The sequence below is a fragment of the Cydia splendana genome, chromosome 22 (assembly GCF_910591565.1).
Source record: "Cydia splendana chromosome 22, ilCydSple1.2, whole genome shotgun sequence".
Lineage (NCBI taxonomy): Eukaryota > Metazoa > Arthropoda > Insecta > Lepidoptera > Tortricidae > Cydia > Cydia splendana.
In genome coordinates this window covers 660717-680098 of record NC_085981.1, presented here as the reverse complement: position 1 = coordinate 680098, position 19382 = coordinate 660717, and the positions used below count along the sequence as shown (strand labels likewise).

General features: G+C 40.0%; 1 protein-coding gene across 5 annotated transcripts in view; it reads right to left on the bottom strand.

Moving 5' to 3' along the window:
• Positions 1–19382, bottom strand: part of LOC134801564 (zinc finger protein rotund-like) — a 197697-nt gene that overhangs the window by 147409 nt on the left and 30906 nt on the right. Inside the window, exon 1 of one of the 5 annotated variants that reach the window (XM_063774173.1) lies at positions 1944–2612. The exons of 3 other annotated variants lie outside the window; for them this stretch is intronic. In XM_063774173.1, the coding sequence (XP_063630243.1) occupies positions 1944–2459 (516 nt within the window). In that variant the 5' untranslated portion in view covers positions 2460–2612. Of the gene's footprint in view, positions 1–1943; positions 2613–19382 lie in introns of those variants that run through there. One more of the 5 variants, XM_063774174.1, reaches the window with a different exon arrangement.

Here is a 19382-nt window from a genome sequence, read left to right as displayed (position 1 = left end):
AAAGGTCATGAAATAAAACAATTTAACCGGATTATATCATTAAATACATCTCGACGTTTCGAGCCCTTTTCTGCACTCTTGGTCAGTCTATCCGTTGACCATGAGGGCCGGAAGGAAGGATATTCCATGCGCAATTATCGCGGTAAGAGGAAAGATGCTTTGTCACCATGCTTATCACGTTCTAATAAGTATGTAAGTGCGAAATTGATGCGTGACAGGACAGGAGATAAAAACGCGAGCATGCTACCGCCACTGTTACGATAAGGTAAAATTAAAAACGCAAAGGAAGAGTTGAAGCAAAGAGGAAGAAGGGGAGACCAAGGAGAACGCACATGGTAGTAAAGGAAAAACTCAACTCGTATTAACAGGCTGTCAAGGAGAAGACATAGGACCGACAAACATGGTAATCTCTCCACTGACAAGAGTTTAGTAAATATATGATGATGATTAGGTATGATGAACTATCGCGGTACCCGAAGACTATTTACAAAGAAAGTTGTCTTAAATGTGTCGAAGTCTAGTCAAAGGTTCCACGATGATTATGACGAGATTTGCTTGATTCTTTATACGAATAACCAGCTAAAGCTTCCTTATGGCAAGCGACAAAGTGGGATTTTTTGCTTGGAAACGACACAAATATTAAAAGATTTTATCACAAACATGGTTGTTTAAAAATTCATCCGTCCGCCTACGGGGCTGCCAAGAAAATCTGTTAAGTCGCCGTCTTTTAAAACGCAGTTGCAGCCAATAAGTAGTTCCGCTTTAAGTGCCATTTGCCTAGTTTAATGCAAAAAACTGTATAAGCAAATAATGTGTTTTGTAAAAATGTGTGGTTTACAAGAGCGAGTTTTCAGTCGAATGTTTACTGTGAGGGAATATTGAGGAATTAAATCCCTACTATCCCTACCTACTAATATTATAGATGCAAATGTAATTCTGTTTATGCAAGCATAAACAAGCTGCTTCTGCCCACTACTTTGTCTATTGCTGATAATGATGATTAACAAAAACTAACCTAACTCTCCGAGCCTCAAACTATTTATCTCCATACATTTGTTCTTAGAAATCGGTTCAGCGATTTAAGCGCAAAGAGGCAACAGACAGACGGATTTATTTTCGCATATAGGTAATACATAATTATTATTATGGATAGCAACAAAATTTCATCGCTTTCCTGAGTCACCTGAGTGTATCAATTCTATCGCGTCTGAAAGCAAAAATAAGCGATAATTTCTAGAAAAGGGCATCTATCCTGGCTGGGCCGGTCAATGATCTATGCGCGCTGCAATAAATTCTCATTGTTGGGTATAAGCGTCGCTTTTACGTAATTTTACTTCATATTTCAATCGAATATTTTAGTTTAATTTTATAAACGTGCTGGTGCTCGACGCGGTCCCAGTACATGTCATCTTGAAACTTAGGTCATTGTCAATAGAGGTGACAGCAAGGTGTCATTTATTGGGCATTAGCATGTCGAGCACGTTTACCTCATATCATCTTATGTAATCTTCATACATAACGTAAAACATCAATAGTTATCTAATAATCGTATAATGTTAAGTTTAGTTTCAATAAGTTACACTCACTTACTTGAATATGTACCTATTTGTTTTAATTTCAATAGCCTTATTTTACCAAAGTGGTCCAGCTTTTACATTTGTTTATAGATCGAGATCATACTAGTCTTATTAGAAATGTTAGACAGTCCAATTTAGAACAGTATCAGTAGAATTAGACAATTTCCAATAAGATTAAATGTTCCTATAAAAATAAATTCTTCTCCACTTACAACTTATTAGAGAAACAAGCTTCCTGTCTATCAAATTTTTGTCAAATAAGTAATAGTAGAAGTCAGGCTATCAATAGAATAGGATTAATCAGTCAATTGAAAGAAACGATAACGAATAAGGGAATACAACTAAACAGACTATTTCTTAATGTACCTCATCAGGAGACTCCGTCGTCCTGTCGACATTATTCTCATCATCCGACACCTCCAAGCCAAATCCATTGGAAAATAGCATGTTCCTCTGATACAACGAATAGCATTCAGCGACGTTCCTCCTCCTCTTCCCGAGGCTCGCCAAGAAATTCTTATACAGCTGCGTCGGCAGCAAAAACGGAGAACGAGCATTTTGGAAGCCATCTTTGAAAGTAAAATTCTGATTCCGAAAAGGATTCGCAAAGTCAAAATCGGGTAGGAACTCTTTTTTAATAAAATCTGCGACCGGGTGAAGAGAAAACGCGTTCTCAGTAAAATCTAGCGCTGTATTATTAACTTCTTCATTAGGTCCGTTGTTTTCGAGGTCGCTAGACTCTGAATTGGCATCGCTTGAGTTATTATCTATCTGATCCATTTTGACGTTGTCTTCACCGTTATATTCTTCAAACTCCGTCTTCATCGGTAGATTCATTGGGCTTTTTATAAACACGTTTGAGTTTGAAACTGTCACGGACATTATTTTCTTCGATCGCTTTTTGTTGAACACTTATTCTAATATATTTATCACTTTACACTACTTTTATATATATCGAAGGAAAAATAATTATATCTTCATAATTAAAGTAGGTATTTTTAGGAACTATCGTTGGGTTAGGAGATTCTGGACCAAAACTGAAAAAAGAAATGCTTAGATTCTTGAATTTTTTGCATATTATTTTCTTTAATTCTTCACCCGTTCCGTATATTATGCTTAGGTTTTTACACGTGGATATAATTCGTTTTTTAGGTAGATTTTTATTGTGATCTTTTTCATTGTATTTTCTGATTAAATCTGAACTTATTTTTGATAGTGTTTTTTTTTAAATATATTTATACAAATAGGTACAAATAGTTTATCATTTCCTGCATCGATTTTATGCCTATGAGTATAGTTTAAATCTGGTTATTATTTCTTACTGGAATTTCAAATGATTTGATTTGGTTATACAACCACTCTAGAACTTTCAATATTATTTCATATAAGTATTATATTAACTTTGTTGAACACTTAAATCGAGTCAAGTTATTCCACTTCATTATGTTTATGAAAAAAATATTGATTTAACTTTGACTCATTATAAAAAGAATAGCGATTGTTGAAGATAAATAATAAGTTTATACAGTACGGGTGTAACCTATGTAGTATTATGCTATCCTCAACATACTTAGGTACCGTGAACTCAGGTAACTTACAACTATGTCCAAATCTAAATTCAAGTTCCAGTAAAAATGTTAAAGTGTTTTTCAAATTATGTTCAGCATCTAATATAGAAAAAGCATTAGTATATATAAGCTCCAAAATTAACGTAACGATTCCAAACCAAAACCATTCATAATCAACGTTTAAAACTGGACCATAGTCATATTATACGACTATAGTTGTACCTGAGTACCTGAGTTTACGGTACACCTACCTAAATTTAGAAGTACAAAGAACGACCTATACCAAACTAGGTTCCCCACCGACCTTTTCTGTTTTGGATTCGAGACACCGGGGCTGGTGATAAAATTGAAATCGATAATCTAGACCGAGTATTCTGGATCTAGGTCGGCGGAATAAAAATATTTTTGTGGAGACATTCGTCGCGGTACAGTCGGCTGGAATAATATGAAAATATTTTTCACCACACCAGCTACTCGTAAAGGCTATATATTCTTCAAAAACTGATGAAGATCCATAAGAGAGGCAAAGTAGTGCAATGCAAATTTTGAGTCGTTTCCTCATGTTTGCTGCTGGAATTGACTTTTAAGTAATTAATTATTTTGGCTGATAAATAAAGAATAGTGTTCATTTGCATTTGAATTGTAACGTAAAATTATGTGTTTTATTAAGTAGCATTTTGGTTTGACCCTCATGCCTTGAAATCCTTGCAACACCAACACTCAAGATTCAACTTTTAGTATCTAGGGATTTCTCTCTTGCTCGGGTATCAATATTAGCAGCACGAGTAGTTATAACATATTTGCCTCCCTTTAAAACAAAGTAAACAAATAACTACATATTAAAATTAAACAAAAGGTGTCCTAAGTCTCGTCGTTCAAAGCAGTCGCAATAACAAATTAAAATGATTACCTATATGCTTTGTTTCCGATTTTGATATTTGAAAGTTTTAAAATAAGATGTTTATGATATCGGTGTAGTTATTTTGAGCAATATTCTTACAAATTTTGACGTTGCCTAAATGTACATTATGATTATTAGTTGTACAAATATCATTAAGACCTGCCACTGGCATTTTTCTAAATACTACTTTTAATTTTTCTGTTTAACCATGCTTTTTTTTCAAAGTTTATTAACCAAAGTACCAGGGTAGGCACTTAGCACAATACAGGATGTAACAAAAATAGTGGGGATCCTTTTAACCACTCACATGCTTGATATTTTTCAGTGACCTCTATTATTATAATTAAATAAGGGTGACAGCTGGTACCTACAGTTACCAAAAGCAAGTGAGTGGTTATGGGCATATTAGGTATAGTATTCTGACAAGTGTAATAAAAAAAATCTATGGGGCAGGTTGCCCAAGTCGGCCAACCCCGGAGGGGACAACTAAATTTTCTTCTACTTTTCCTAGTCAGAACGTCAGAACACGATACCAAATATACCCTCAATAGGATCTCCACCATTTTTGTTACAACTTGTTTGTATTTTCAAGATAATTTTTGAAGCTAAACATTTTATGAAATATCTAAACATAATATTTAAGAATTTAAGTTAGTGAAATGTTTTCTATATTGATTAGAAAAGCTGCAAAAATTCTTGATTATAACAAAAATTACCCACTTTAGTAGCTTACTGTACCTAGAAGTTGACGTAACAGTGTATTCCGTCAGAAAAGTCGATAGGTATACGTTAGCATGCACCGATATAATTCAACTCTATGACTAGCCTATAGATATTTAAAATGCTTTTATAAAACTTTAAAGTTTACACCATTTCCTTTAGGTGCTAATAAAAACGGGGTCCCTTTATTTCCCATAAAGTTTTAAGTCATAATATATTGTTTGTCATATTATCGTTAGTCATAAAACTGGAACCGTTAACTTTTCAGGATATTCGTATGGTTATTCTGTAGATAGGTTAGGTTAGGTTAGGTTAGGTTAGGTTAGGTTCCCCCCGCGGGTTGCTCACCTTGTCGTGGTGGAGGGGCTTAGTAACCGTGGCTTGGTCACCCACGGTGAAGCGAAGAGGCAACCAGGGCCGGCCTGTTTGAGGGTCGGGCTGGCCCGAGGAGGACGCTCCAAGTGGGCTTGTCAAGCCCGCTTGTGACGCGTTGGAGGTGGACCGTCGAGGAAGAGGAGTGTCGGTATTGCGGTGAGCCGTTCTTCCTATCCTCGGCGGCCGAGGTGGGATCGCAGGGGAAGACGCGTGATGGTATTACGATCGCCACTCGCCCTATCCCCTGCGAACTTGGCGGTGCCGTTCCGCTGTAGCGGCGTTGGTGGGGCTGCAGAGGAAGAGGAGTGTCGGTGTTACGATGTGCCGTTCTCCCTGTCCTCTGCAGCCGAATTGTGGTTTTGCGACAGAACCATAGACCTGATCTGTCGCCGGGCGCCGGAGAACTTTCTGGCGCCCGTGGCTTCCTTGTGGCGGGCTCGGGGGGGTCCGCTACAGTGCAGAACGGAGGCGGAGGAGGAAGGCGCGTCGAACCATCTGGCGCGCCTAGCGTGAAGGGCCTTCGGGCATTTGCGAAGGAGCCGCTCGTGAGCGGCTGCCGCCGGTGGGGTCGCGGATGAGTACGCAAGCGTTCCTGTAACCCCACCAATAGGGCGGCGAGGCGGTATATGGGGGGTTTTTAGTGGGTATACCGTGGGCCTCATTAGCCTAGACGGGAGTCCCACATAACCACTCGGGTCACCCCCCGCACCCGGGTGGTATGCGGAATGCATTTTCCCCCCTAAAAAAAAAAAAAAAAAAAAAAAAAGGTTAGGTTAGGTTCGAAACATGGTGGACAGCGACAGGTCGTGGAAGGCTGTGCTGGACTTCTGCGAGGCGGTCATGGTGCAGAAAGAGATGGCGGAGCGCGGCAGGGAAGACGATCCAGCTTCCCAGCCGATGCGTCGCAAGCGTGTGGGGCGGCGGCGGCTCGCATATGACCGCCGACTTCCCCCTTAATGGTTCCTGTGGGCGATAGGCTCGGGGACGTCTGTCGCCTACACAAGGGTCCCTGGGATGGCGAGCACGCCGTAATAATGGCGCGCAATTAGGGAGGTAGGGGGAATATTACATTTCCTCCAGAGTTGTGTCTGGAGTCCGGACGGCCGCTGGCGAGGTTGCGGAAGAGTGCCGCATTGTCCCTGTGACCTCGCCATACAGCGTTGAGCCGGCCAAGAGGGGTTTTAGTGGGTATACCGTGGGCCTCATTAGCCTATACGGGAGTCCCACATAACCACCCAGGCCCGTCCCCGCGCCTGGGTGGTATGCGTAATGCATTTCCCCTCTATAAAAAAAAAAACGGGTGATGGCAATAAGAGCAATACGGGGCTACGGCACAATTTCCGGCGAAGCTGCATGCGTGCTGGCTGGATCCCTGCCATGGGACTTGGACGCGAGAGCCCTTGCGTCAGTTTTCTTCTGGCGCGAGGAGGCGCGGGCCCGGGATTTCTAGCCAGCACCGCGAGAGATTGAGGCCAAGCGAGAAGAGCTCTCTCGCGAGGCAATTGATGAGTGGCTGATCCGGCTCGAACGACCAAGCGCGGGAGCCCGGACAATCGCGGCGATCCGACCGGTCATGTCTCAGTGGCTAGAACGACCGCACGGCGCTCTCACCTTCCGGCTCGTGCAGATTCTCTCGGGGCATGGCTGCTTCGGGAGATATCTGCACAAAATTGCCGGCAGAGAGCCAACAGAGGAGTGCCACGAATGTGGCGCAGCAATCGACACCGCACAACACATACTGGAGGAGTGCCCATCAGTGTGGGGGCCGGAGCGAGATGACCTGGTTGCAAAAGTGGGGCCGGACCTGTCGCTGCCGGCCGTGGTCAAGGCCATGGTCGACAGCGAAGGATCATGGCAAGCGTTAAAGACCTTCTGCGAAGACGTTCTTCAGCAGAAGGAAATGGAGGAACGCGCCAGAGAGTCCGACCCAATGGCCGACCAACGGCGCCGCAAGCGTGCTCGGCGTAGACGGGTCGCACACGACCGCCGCCTGCCTCCGTAGGTTGACCACAGGATGACAGGCACGGGGACGCCTGCCATCCGTCACACACGTGGTCCCTGAGAGGGTGACCGTACTGGATATGGTTCACACAGAAACGAGGCCATCAAGGGTCTCCGGAGGCGATGGTCCGCCAACACGGACCGGTGCTGGTGGTGCTGTAGAAGTAAAGCGCGAGCGTTCCTACAGCCCACCGTTACAGCACAATGGCGGCAGACGGGGGGGTTGTTTAGTGGGTAGACTTGGGGTCCCATCAGCCCATAACAAGGAGTGCCACATAATCACTCGGGTCCGTCCCCGCACCCGAGTGGTATGCGTAATTGCATTTTTCCCCTCCTCAAAAATTATGGCAATCCTGAAAAGTTACGAACATCAAAGACGAGGCCACGCTAACAAGACTGGCCAAGAATAGAGAAGACTTTGTAAAGGTGGCCGCCGACGCCCGCTAGGGCATGGCAGCAGAAGAAGAAGAAGAAAAGTTACGCGTTTCTGAGAAAAAACAATTATGACTAACGAAAATTCGGACAAACAATACATTATGACTTAAAACTATTTGGGAAACAATAGAGACCCAATAAAAACACTAAAAGGGCATTTCTATTTAAAGTTGTACCCCCAACTTGCATTTCAGATTTTGTATTTTTTCTATTATTTCCACTCAGAATCACGAGCTCTTTTGATCTTAATACGAGAAAAAAGTGTCCCCAAAATGTCATACATTTTTTTTCCCGTTTTGTTAGGTACGGTCATAGAAGGTTGTACTGAATACCGTAACCAAACGGACCAAAAATTTTGTGGACACTTTTTTCTCAGTAAAAATTAAAAAAGCTCGTAATTCTGAGTAGAAATAATATAAAAATTCCTAATTGTAACACATTTTTTTTTGTACAATTTTAAATAAAAATGCCCAAAAACATGTTTTTTTTAGTTAAAACTGTAAAATGTACACGTTAAAACTGCCTAAATATTCGCTAGCTGCTGTCTCCTGAAACAAACATGGAGAATTCAGCATTCATGGACGATTGAAAAGTTGCGACACTTCGGAAAACAAACACAACTGTCGAGCCCAGTGCCGCATTCGAAGTTTTACCAATTTGATACCGATTAGACTTTTTTTTCAGGGAAAACATCATCATCTTCCTCGCGTTTTCCGGCATTTTGGCATGGCTCGTCAGCCTGGGGTCCGCTTGGTAACTAATCCCAAGAATTGGCGTAGGCACTAATAGTTTTTACGAAAGCGACTGCCATCTGATCTTCCAACCCAGAGGGTAAACACCACAAACCTTATTGGGATTAGTCCGGTTTCTAGACGATGTTTTCCTTCACCGAAAAGCGACTGGTAAATATCACATGATATTTCGGACATAAGTTCCGAAAAACTTATTGGCACGATCCGGGGTTTAAATCCGCGACCTGCGGATTGAAAGTCGCACGCTGTACGCGTACCGCTGGGCCACCAGCGCGCTTCCTTTCCGTTGTGAATGTCAAATGAATATCGAATCAACATAGGATTCCGAAAGTCCGAAAGAAACTCTAAATTGAGCTGAATGTCTGACAAAGTTTCCTTGAGAGGAAGTATTTAGTTAAGGGGCGTTTTTCTTCGTGAAATGCGTTTAGTTTAGATGTTGCATAATAAATATGCATTTTGTATGAAACTTTTCGTGAGGCTTGATGTAATGTGTGAATAATAAGATTGAATAATGTTTTATTCCACTTCCAGATTTCTAAGTAAAGTAATATAAATAAGTAATGTCATAAAATTTTATCTATTTAAATTTAAAATAAATAGTAAAGTGGCTTAAGTCGCATATTCTGCTACTTTAATTTTTAAAATAGGAAGAAAATATAAATAAAAATATTTTATGATGTATTATTTTCTTTGTGAAATGGTAGAGTCTAGAATGCTACACTTATGTTGATTCTATATCTACACGTGTACGTTAAGTGTATGTTAATTTTAATATTGAAATTAAGTGTCTTATTAGAAAATTGTTTCTTAGAAATAAATTAGATTTTTATCCAATTGGCCTTTTTATTTACAACGAAAAATAAAGTTGCTAGTTAGAAAAGAAGATAAGATCATTTAACAACAATTACACCAATTTTCCGACCAATCGAAATTTTAATTAATAAACCAATTAACCGAAAACGATCAAATATCATTTCACTTTTATCGCAGCAAAATCTAAACGTTTTAATAAGCGCGAAATGATATCACGCCAACTTATCACGCACAGAGACACACACTCACACAGCGAAACACTCATTAACACATTTACATCACTAATGTAACACCACCACGTGTCTTAGCCGACTCATTTAACTTAAAACAAACTAAGTAACTTTCAATTACACGAAACTAAACGCTTTTGGCGCGTCTTTTTTCCGCCTTTCGCGCTTTTCATTTGTTTTTAATTTGTGTTAACGGGACGGGTGAAGAATTTTCGAATTTGGAACGTCAGCGCGACGGATCGATTTAGTTTTTTTTTAATTAGGCTTTTTATGGGCGCGTTTCGGGTTTAAAATTTGGTATTTTAGTTTTTAGTCGTCTAGATGTCTTTACCGCGAGGTATTCGCTATGAAACTCTTCCCAAGAGCTTGCTGCAAGGAAAAGCATTCACAACACATGGAAGGTTTTCTTCAGTTTCGTCCAAGTGTGGGTGTTCACGTATATATCCACACGTGACGGTGTGTCCAGACGGGGGCTGCACAGCGCATGTGTGTGTGAATTATTTGTCTGTGTGCGTATTTTATGACTCTGAGTGCATCCCTTTCGAGCTGCATGCGATTTATATGTGTGCTCTTATTTTTTTTCTAAACGGCGCTATTCTGTGTGTATGTTCGCGAAATTTTCGTGTATGGGTGCTCTGTTTTTTTAAATAGCGCACGAGATTTTGAGCCTTTTTAGGTAGTTGATAAAGGGTAGTTTTGTGTGAAGGGTCGAAATGTATTTTTCAGTTTTATATCGGCGATATGAGAATCGCGGATAGCAAAGAAAACGTAAGAGGAATAAAAAAATGCATGCATCGTACGTTTTCAGGTAGACACATTTTTCTTTAACCCCTTTATAGGTGTTTTGTGTGTGTGCGTGTGTGCATTGGGGGTTGGAGGGTTGGGAGGTGGGGGGTGGGGGACATATAAAAATGATAACGCATCGCAAGACGGCAGCTTTTATGGGTTTTCTTTATTTTTTAAAGGTTTTTTTTTATAGGGCGAAGTAAAATTTCTTGAGAGAATAGTCGGTGTTTTCATAAGGAATGGTCCTTGAATTTAGCTGAAATAATGTTGAAATGATACAAGAGACGATGTTTTCATTTGAGATCGCGGATTTCTTTTTTGACATTGGAAATGTCTTTTCGTTCGCTCCAGTATACGGTCCGATTTCACGAAAAAGTGCGATCCCCTTATATCTCGGAAAGTTGTGAAGATATGATATTAAAAAATAGGCTCAAAAGACGCATAATCACGAGAGCTGTAAGGTGCAAAAATAATTATTCGAGAAAATCAAAAACAAAAAAAGTTATGGTCGAAATAGTGAAAATAAAATTCAATTTTTTCCGAATTTTTGATTTTGGTGCTCGATAATTTGGAAACGAAAAATGATATCAAAAATTTGAGAAAAACGGCTCTGGACAATTTAGTCAGCTACAATTTGAGCCTAAAACAAAGACGATCGGGTTAAGGGTTTGCCCTGTAGCCTAACCTTAAAATAGTCAAAAAGTCAGAACGACATTTTTCACAGGACATTTATGACTTCATGTTTCGCAGAGTTCGTTATCGGTGTTTGTTGTGAATTATCGGGATTATGACGGCAGAATAACACTTGCACTGCGTGGGCTTTCAAAATCGCTGCAGATTTTTCTTGGTCTAACTCTATCTATCCTGTTTGAGACGGGCGTAGATAACGCACTATTCGACAATCTATGCATTATTGTGGTGGTGGAAATAGAAATAGAGGTAGAGGTAGAGGGAGAGGCAGAGGTAGAGGCAGAGGCAGAGGTAGAGGGAGAGGGAGAGGGAGAGGGAGAGGGAGAGGGAGAGGGAGAGGGGAGAGGGAGAGGGAGAGGGAGAGGGAGAGGGAGAGGGAGAGGGAGAGGGAGAGGGAGAGGGAGAGGGAGAGGGAGAGGGAGAGGGAGAGGGAGAGGGAGAGGGAGAGGGAGAGGGAGAGGGAGAGGGAGAGGGAGAGGGAGAGGGAGAGGGAGAGGGAGAGGGAGAGGGAGAGGGAGAGGGAGAGGGAGAGGGAGAGGGAGAGGGAGAGGGAGAGGGAGAGGGAGAGGGAGAGGGAGAGGGAGAGGGAGAGGGAGAGGGAGAGGGAGAGGGAGAGGGAGAGGGAGAGGGAGAGGGAGAGGGAGAGGGAGAGGGAGAGGGAGAGGGAGAGGGAGAGGGAGAGGGAGAGGGAGAGGGAGAGGGAGAGGGAGAGGGAGAGGGAGAGGGAGAGGGAGAGGGAGAGACACAAAATAAAAACTTATACAGAGAAACATAAAAAAGAAAAAGTGCCACGAAATGGTCTCACCTCAGCATGTTGCTGGCGGCTGCTAGCAGATAGCTGATGCTGAACCCTGGCAGTACCTAGTGGAGCTCGGGTTTAATACAACATAAACACACGCTGTTTTGGTCATCGGACTCGTCTCGATGAGCACTTAGGAGAGTAGTACCCAAGATAGAGCTGATGCTGAACCCTGGTTGTACCTTTTTTTTTTTTTTTTTTTTTACGTGGAGTAATGCATTTAGGCATTCCGCCTAGCCGGGGAACTAGGATGGATATGTCGGACTCGTGACCAAGGGGCCAAATACCGACTAAACCCTCCACGGTATGCCCGTCTCGCAGCAATGGTGACGGTGAACACGGGATCGCAGAGCATTCTACCGCGAACACCGCCTGCTGCCGACAGCCGAGGCTGTCCCCTCCTTGGACCCGAAGGCCCTGGAGCCGAAGCTCCCCCTCTCGAAGGTAGTATGCAGGGCGACACCACACACTGATCCCTCATGACAACCTCCACGCCGGGAGGAGATGGAAAAACCCCGGGTTCCACCCCCTCAGGTTGTCTTAGCGATTTTTTTATAGAGGTGGTCATCCTCGTGGCCACCACGCCGGCGCCGGCCAGCAGTGGCAACCCCCCCGGCCGTCATCATAGGCCCTCTGCCTAGACAGTTACGGGGACCGCAGTTTTATACAGGGCAGCGGCATTCCTGTGCCCTCACGCGCCCGAAGGCGCCCGGCCCGAAGGCCTCATCCCCGACCGCAGCCGCCCGGCCTGAAGGCCCCCCTCCAGCACACACTCGGGTGAACTCTCCTTCAATGAGAGAACACCCTGTGCGGAACCCCCTCAACCCCCCCATGACAGGACATTGGCAGCACCGGTAAGGAATTACTTGAAAATCAAGAGATTACTTACCGTTGCCCCCGGGGCGCACCGTCCAAGAACCCTTACCTTTCCCCCGGATCAACTGATCAAGAGGAATGACAAGAGACTCGGCACTACCCTGGTTGTACCTAGCGGAACTCAGGTTTGGTGCAACATAGGCACACGCTGTTTTGGACACCCGATTCGTCATGATGAGCACATGGTAGAGCATTACCCAAGATAGCTGATGCTGAACCCTGGTAGTACCTATTGGAACTCAGGTTTGGTGCAACATAGACAAACGCTGTTATGGTCATCTCTCGTCGCGTCAAACTGCTGTCAAGAAAATTTCATATCTTGCAGCAAATGGGCCGCTGCCGATCAAGACTCGAGTGACGATAACGGCGATGTGGCACTTCTCGAGTTGACTACGGATTTGCCGTGTAATAATTTTCTTGTACTTTGAACATTAATATATCCTGCATATTAATCGAAAAATGAAATATGTACCTATACTTATGCGCCACGGCGACAATTATTCAAACTTGGATACGCGTGTGGAAATTTTGCAATTTGTTTGTTCACATGCGTTATGTCCAGGATACTTGTGTTAGTCTAAGAATAAAATAATTATCATTCAACGTTGTAGTTTTATTTTGTAACTTTTTCCTTATCCAGACTTTCTCGTCGCTCAGCTACAATATTTTTTCGAATTCCGTAGATTCATTTCCAATGTGCTCGATAGTCGTGTGAGGCACGAAATCTGTGAATTTTTTTGCTTAAAATACAAGAGCAGTGTACTTAATCAATTTTTCAACTATTATTATTTATATTTCACCTACCTATACTATTTTTATTTCTATACACCTTGTTTAGCATTAACATAATTATAGGTACGTACTTAGATATAAACTCTCGAACTACAAGCACTTAAGCTAAGATGTACACTTATCATTATGTGGTACGAATTCTTGCTTGTAACCATTTATGCTAATACTTACTTATCATCATTTTATTTTACTTATTAAAAAAAAAAACTTATTGCACTATAATTTAAATGACCCAATATTTAATTTAAGTATATCAACTCGATAAAAACAAAGAATAAGTAAATATTCTTACATTTATGAAGTTATTATTATCGCTTAAAATGTATTTTTAAAACAAACAGCAGTATTCACTACCTCCTTTGTGTTACGCATTTACGAGACGCTTATTAGGGTCAAGTAATAACCAAAAAGTGTACACGAAATTATACTTTATTCCCATAGACATATGGATCAGTTTTAAACAACAATATTGGAAAAGAGGGGCAAACTTAAATGCGACTGCATTTTTAGGGTTCCGTACCTCAAAAGAAAAAAACGGAACCCTTATAGGATCACTCGTGCGTCTGTCTGTCCGTCTGCCACATCCTATTTTCTCTGAAACTACTGGACCAATTAAGTTGAAATTTGATACCAAATATGTAAATTAGTGACCCAAAGCCGGACATGTAACGTAAACAAATGAATTTTAAACATGGGAACCACTTTTATATATGAGCGTTTTGAGAATTTTAAATATTTTTTTATTTTAATTTTAAAATGAATAGGTTTGCTGTTATTTAAGAAAATGGCCAAAAAATTACCATTTAAGTACATATATCCGAAACTACTGGGTCAAAATTTTGAAAAAAATACACAAAGTAGATCTTTACCTATAGATGCCAGGAAAACCTATCAGAAATGTGCAGTCAAGCGTGAGTCAGACTTAATGTACGGAACCCTTGGAACGCGAGTACGACTCGCACAATTAAATTAAATTAAGAAATAATACATATTTAAAAAGTGTTTATTTCAGATAAAATATCCATTATAGAATTAGAACATAGATAAATTAATGGTAAATAAATTAATTATTAGTTATTAAATGTTTTCGTATCATTTCGTCAATCATGTTTCGTTTTACACTGATTTAAACTTTCACGATTATTAAACATTATCAAACTACACAACGGAATACCGGTCGGTCGGTCGGTATTAAATACCCGATTAAGTCCCGTTGTGAAGTTTGATAATGTTTCGTTTTATAAAAAAAAAATAACTTTTCGCCTAGGAACTCACTAACAATTTTACTAGGTGTAAGATGGGGCTTGAACCCACGATCTTCAGTTTGGAGGTATTCCTTAACCGCACAGCTACAAGGACTATAAAATAAAACTAGAAAATATTTTACTAAAATTAGCACCCAAAACATATTTTAACAAAATATTTCACAATTTCGCACATCAAGCTACCTTTTACAATAAACCACCTCAATTTTCTAGACAAAGAAAAAACACTGCAGCGAACGCAAGCAAAAAGTATATACCTATGTAGTGAAATATAGGAAAAATATAAAATACGGGTAAAAAATAATATGGGAGCAACAAAAATAATTCTCAAGACGACGCGCACAGGTGTGCGTGGGTGTGCTTGTGTGCGGGACAATGGAAGGAATGGAGGCTCCTTACTTTGCAAGTAATTTGATATTTACTATTAAGGGAACTAATTAAATTATTTTATGAAAATATTATTATTTGTGCTATTTCAACTAGAAACCCTACAATATGTATAAATAATAAACTGAAATATGTAGATATAATGTCCGAAAAAAAAGTGACCAAATCCTTACAGGTTTGCATTTACTTGAGAGAATTAATATTCATGTGGTTTGGAAAAATGTGTTTATTTGGGAACAGAAGGCATTTAAGTTTGAATGTTTATAGCTAATATAAAAACCTTGATGTGCTTTAATTTTCAATTCAGTTACGTACAGCGAGGTGAAACATTGCACGGATACAATATGTATTCATTCATAAGAATCACTAGCAACCCGCCCCGGCTTCGCACAGGCTATAAAATTATACACCTTAACCTTGCTCAAGAATCTCTCTATTAAAAGGTGAAAACCGCATGAAAATCCGTTCAGTAGTTTTTGAGTTTATCGCAAACATACATACATACAGAGAGACAGACAAACGCGGCGGGGGACTTTGTTTTATATAAGGTGTATTGATAGGTACGTGTACATTAAATATTGACACGGACCAGCTGTAAAAATATGTATTAATCTATGAGCAAGTTGTGTGTACAGTGTACATATTTTTGGCACTTTTCCGTGTCGATAATTAATACCTGTGGCCGTACAAATATATGTCAGATGCGTGTCTGTTAGGTCTGACGGACACATCCACATTAATATCCCTAGCGATTCTCACGCGAGACGAACAGTACGTCTACCATCAGTTTTGACATTGACATATACGCTCACGTCTACGTAATTTACTTTCTATGCATCTCGCTCGTACTCGCATATGCGAGCAATAGTGCAAGCGAGATGTACAGAAAGTAAATTACGTAGACGTGAGCGTTATGTCAATGTTAAAACTGATGGTAGAGGCTCAGCTTTCAGCAATCACAGTGCTTAAATATGGAGACCTAGGCTCTCCGAAACACGTCGCGCGTAGTGACTAATATATGTGAGTAAAACCATAAAAATACAGGGTCCGAAGGGTTTAATTCGATTATTACATTTTCAATTTCGTGAAGCTATGCAAAAGCTGTCAGTATAGGTTACGTAAAAACAGGAGTGTGCAGATTTTTTACAGATTTAGTAAGTAACACACCCTTGGAGTTATAAGCGCCCGTAGGCTACAGAACATGCTAATTAGTTATTTTGCTATACATAATTACCTACATAAATTAGACTATTTTTTATTCCAATTCTTGCATAAGAATAAAACACTTAACAACCTATCGCCACTCCACAGTTTTCCTTTTAGCTATTCCTAGACCGAATAGGACGCATGTGTGGGGCACCTTCGAGCATAGACCACCGATGTCAGAAGAGAATACTAGCTAGATATGACTAAATGAGTCGAAAATCGAATCGCGACTCGAACAACTTATAATGTTATAAAACTTATTTTAAAATATTACAGGAGCTCCCTTTTCCATAGTACTGAAGGTTTTGGGCGTAAAAAGAAACTCTGGATGATGAGTTATGAAGATATATTTGACGAAAGATCTAGGACTGATAACAATTTAAAAGCTGTTCATAATATTCAAACATTTATCTCCTTATTCATAAAAGTTTACGGGCCTGATTTAGTGAAATAATGTTTTATCCCTTTCTTACAAACACAAGTCAAAATGACAGATAAAGACAAACGATTCATAGCTAATTCAGGCCAGTAACGCGTTTATGAATAACGCCATTACACTTGTTCCAAGCGCGTTTATGCGGCTACCTATTAAACAAGATTCTCGCCGTTTACAAAAACAGTACATTTCTAACAAGTACAGGGGTCTGTAAACGTTTGAAGTAAGACTCAACCGCAGTAGAAATTGACAGTTTTAGGCTCAAAAAGCCATAAAGGATTATTTACTCACGCTACACCGGGCCGGGGCCTTCGTTTTCTATGGAAAGCACCACATGATCACCGATCAGCCGTCATAGAAAATGACATGCCTCGGGCCGAGTCCAGCCCGGTCTAGCGTGCAGCCTTTAACTGGTTTAATATTTTGGGTGTCATGAAAATCCGCAACTGCAACTCCAAAGAGCCGCATGCAGCTCGCGAGCCACGGTTTGCCGACCCCAGAAGGCATACTTAAATCCTAAACCATAGCCTCTTCTAGCGATATATTATATCCGTGGCGCCGCACACACGCAGACCTCAGTGTATGTTACGGCAAACCGAACTCATATCGTACTTACGCCCTTTTACTGCGAAACCTAACTGTACACTTGCTGCTAAAATAAAGGACGGTAAGAAAACAAAAAAGTATTAATTTTGTACTAAGGGTTCATTTTATATAACACTTATTAAACACTTAGATATAATACCTAGGGCAAAAAAGACCACCCTAATAACATCATCCTTTTGTATTTTTTCATGCAGAATTTTTTGGACTTTGAGGAGGCGTAGGCTTGAATCGTGTATTTAAATATTTTTTTATACGAACTTTATTTATTTATTTTATACAAACTGTGGATCAACATTATCAGTAAGAATTAATTATTTCATTAACACCAAATTGATGAATGCATATGTTATAACAACACCTAATCTTAAAGCCCACTAAGTAGGTACATAGTTTCAAGTTACAGAGTTTACAAAAAAGAGTTTCTTCTCTAACATCCTTATAGACTTACTGCATCTTTTTTACACGAACTGAGCAATGAATTACCCTTGTGTCAACTGATGGAATTGAAGGCAGAGCCAATGATAAGGCTTAGCTAACCACTTTTACTCTTGCTTAGAATACACATAGAACTATACAATTTCCGTTTTGTAATCAGATGGTGTTAAGTCAAAAGAAGCTATACGTACGAACTCCACTCAATTTTCAAATAAATCTGTAGGAAAATGAAAATGAACAGCAAAAAGGTACTGTACTAAAATTAAATATATGTTGGATAAAACATTCAATAAAAATCAGTTATTACTGAAAAACAAGCTAATCTTATATAAATCTAAATTTTAATATTTTAAAAATTTTAAACTTTGGTTACTTTTTTTGTCCCAATGTGCCCAAGAAAAGCGTTGTAGCGTCAGAAATTTCATGGAATATTTTATGAATTTATTTGAAAGATTTTCTTGACTCGCGACCGCTATACTAGAAGTTCATTTATTGCGTTATGAACTCCTTATATACTCCTTTATATTCTAATGTTTACCTTACTTTGTACTTACAAACTATTTTATTTTAATAATACATTATGTTAGGTAACTTTAATAATATAAAATTAAATTAAATGGACTTTGTTTCGTCTGTCTAACAATTAAAGGAAGTATTAAACAAATAATTATTTATTTTTATATAAATACATAGTCATAGTTAGTTATAAGAAGCGCTGGTGGCCTAGCGGTAAGAGCGTGTGACTTGCAATCCGGAGGTCGCGGGTTCTAACCCCGGCTCGTACCAATGAGTTTCGAAACTTATGTACGGAATACCATTTGATACCTATTTTACCAGTCGCTTTTCGGTGAAGGAATACATCGTGAGGAAACCGGACTAATCCCAATAAGGCCTAGTTTGCCTTCTGGGTTGGAAGGTCAGATGGCAGTCGCTTTCGTAAAAACTAGTGCCTACGCCAATTCTTGGGATTAGTTGCCAAGCGGACCCTAGGCTCCCATGAGCCGTGGAAACATGCCGGGACAACGCGATGAAGATAATGAGTCAGAATTCTCAACAAAGTAAGTATACCATTTTATTAGTGTTTTATCGCGATTAAGGGTTTAGGTGTATAATTTGTTAACCCGTGCGAAGCCGGGGCGGATTGCTAATTATTTTAAAAATATAATAATATTTTCTTTGCTATCCCTCCCCCTACCTTCCGTCTATAACTTATAGTTTCGGATAATGCATTAGGGAACTTCTTTATGGCTCCGAACATACATATCTATGTATGTATGAGTTATTTTTATTTGAACCGCCATTGTTGCCTCTAGAGGCTTCTAGAGGATTATAGAAGGAAGCGACTATAAAGAAGTAAAAGTATCATATCACACTAACTTTGACATGTTATTATTAACTTTACGTTGTAACTAAGTGAAAAAAAATGGCTATTATAATATAAAATTAATATTATGGTACAATCTTACACAACTCGACCTAGCCCAAAAGTATAAGCTTATTAAGGATTGTGTTATATGTACTAGCTAACTGATATGACTCTAATATAATTAATGTCATTAACGAGTCTATAACGCCATTAAATTTCATTATTTTACCTTTTTCCGACGTTTCAGCCAGGTTGCACTAGCTAAAAAGAAAAAAGGTAAAATAATGAAATTTAATCGCGTTAGACCCGTTAATGACATTAATCATGTGTACAAAACGCGAGAGTTTAAAGTGTTATATGACTCCA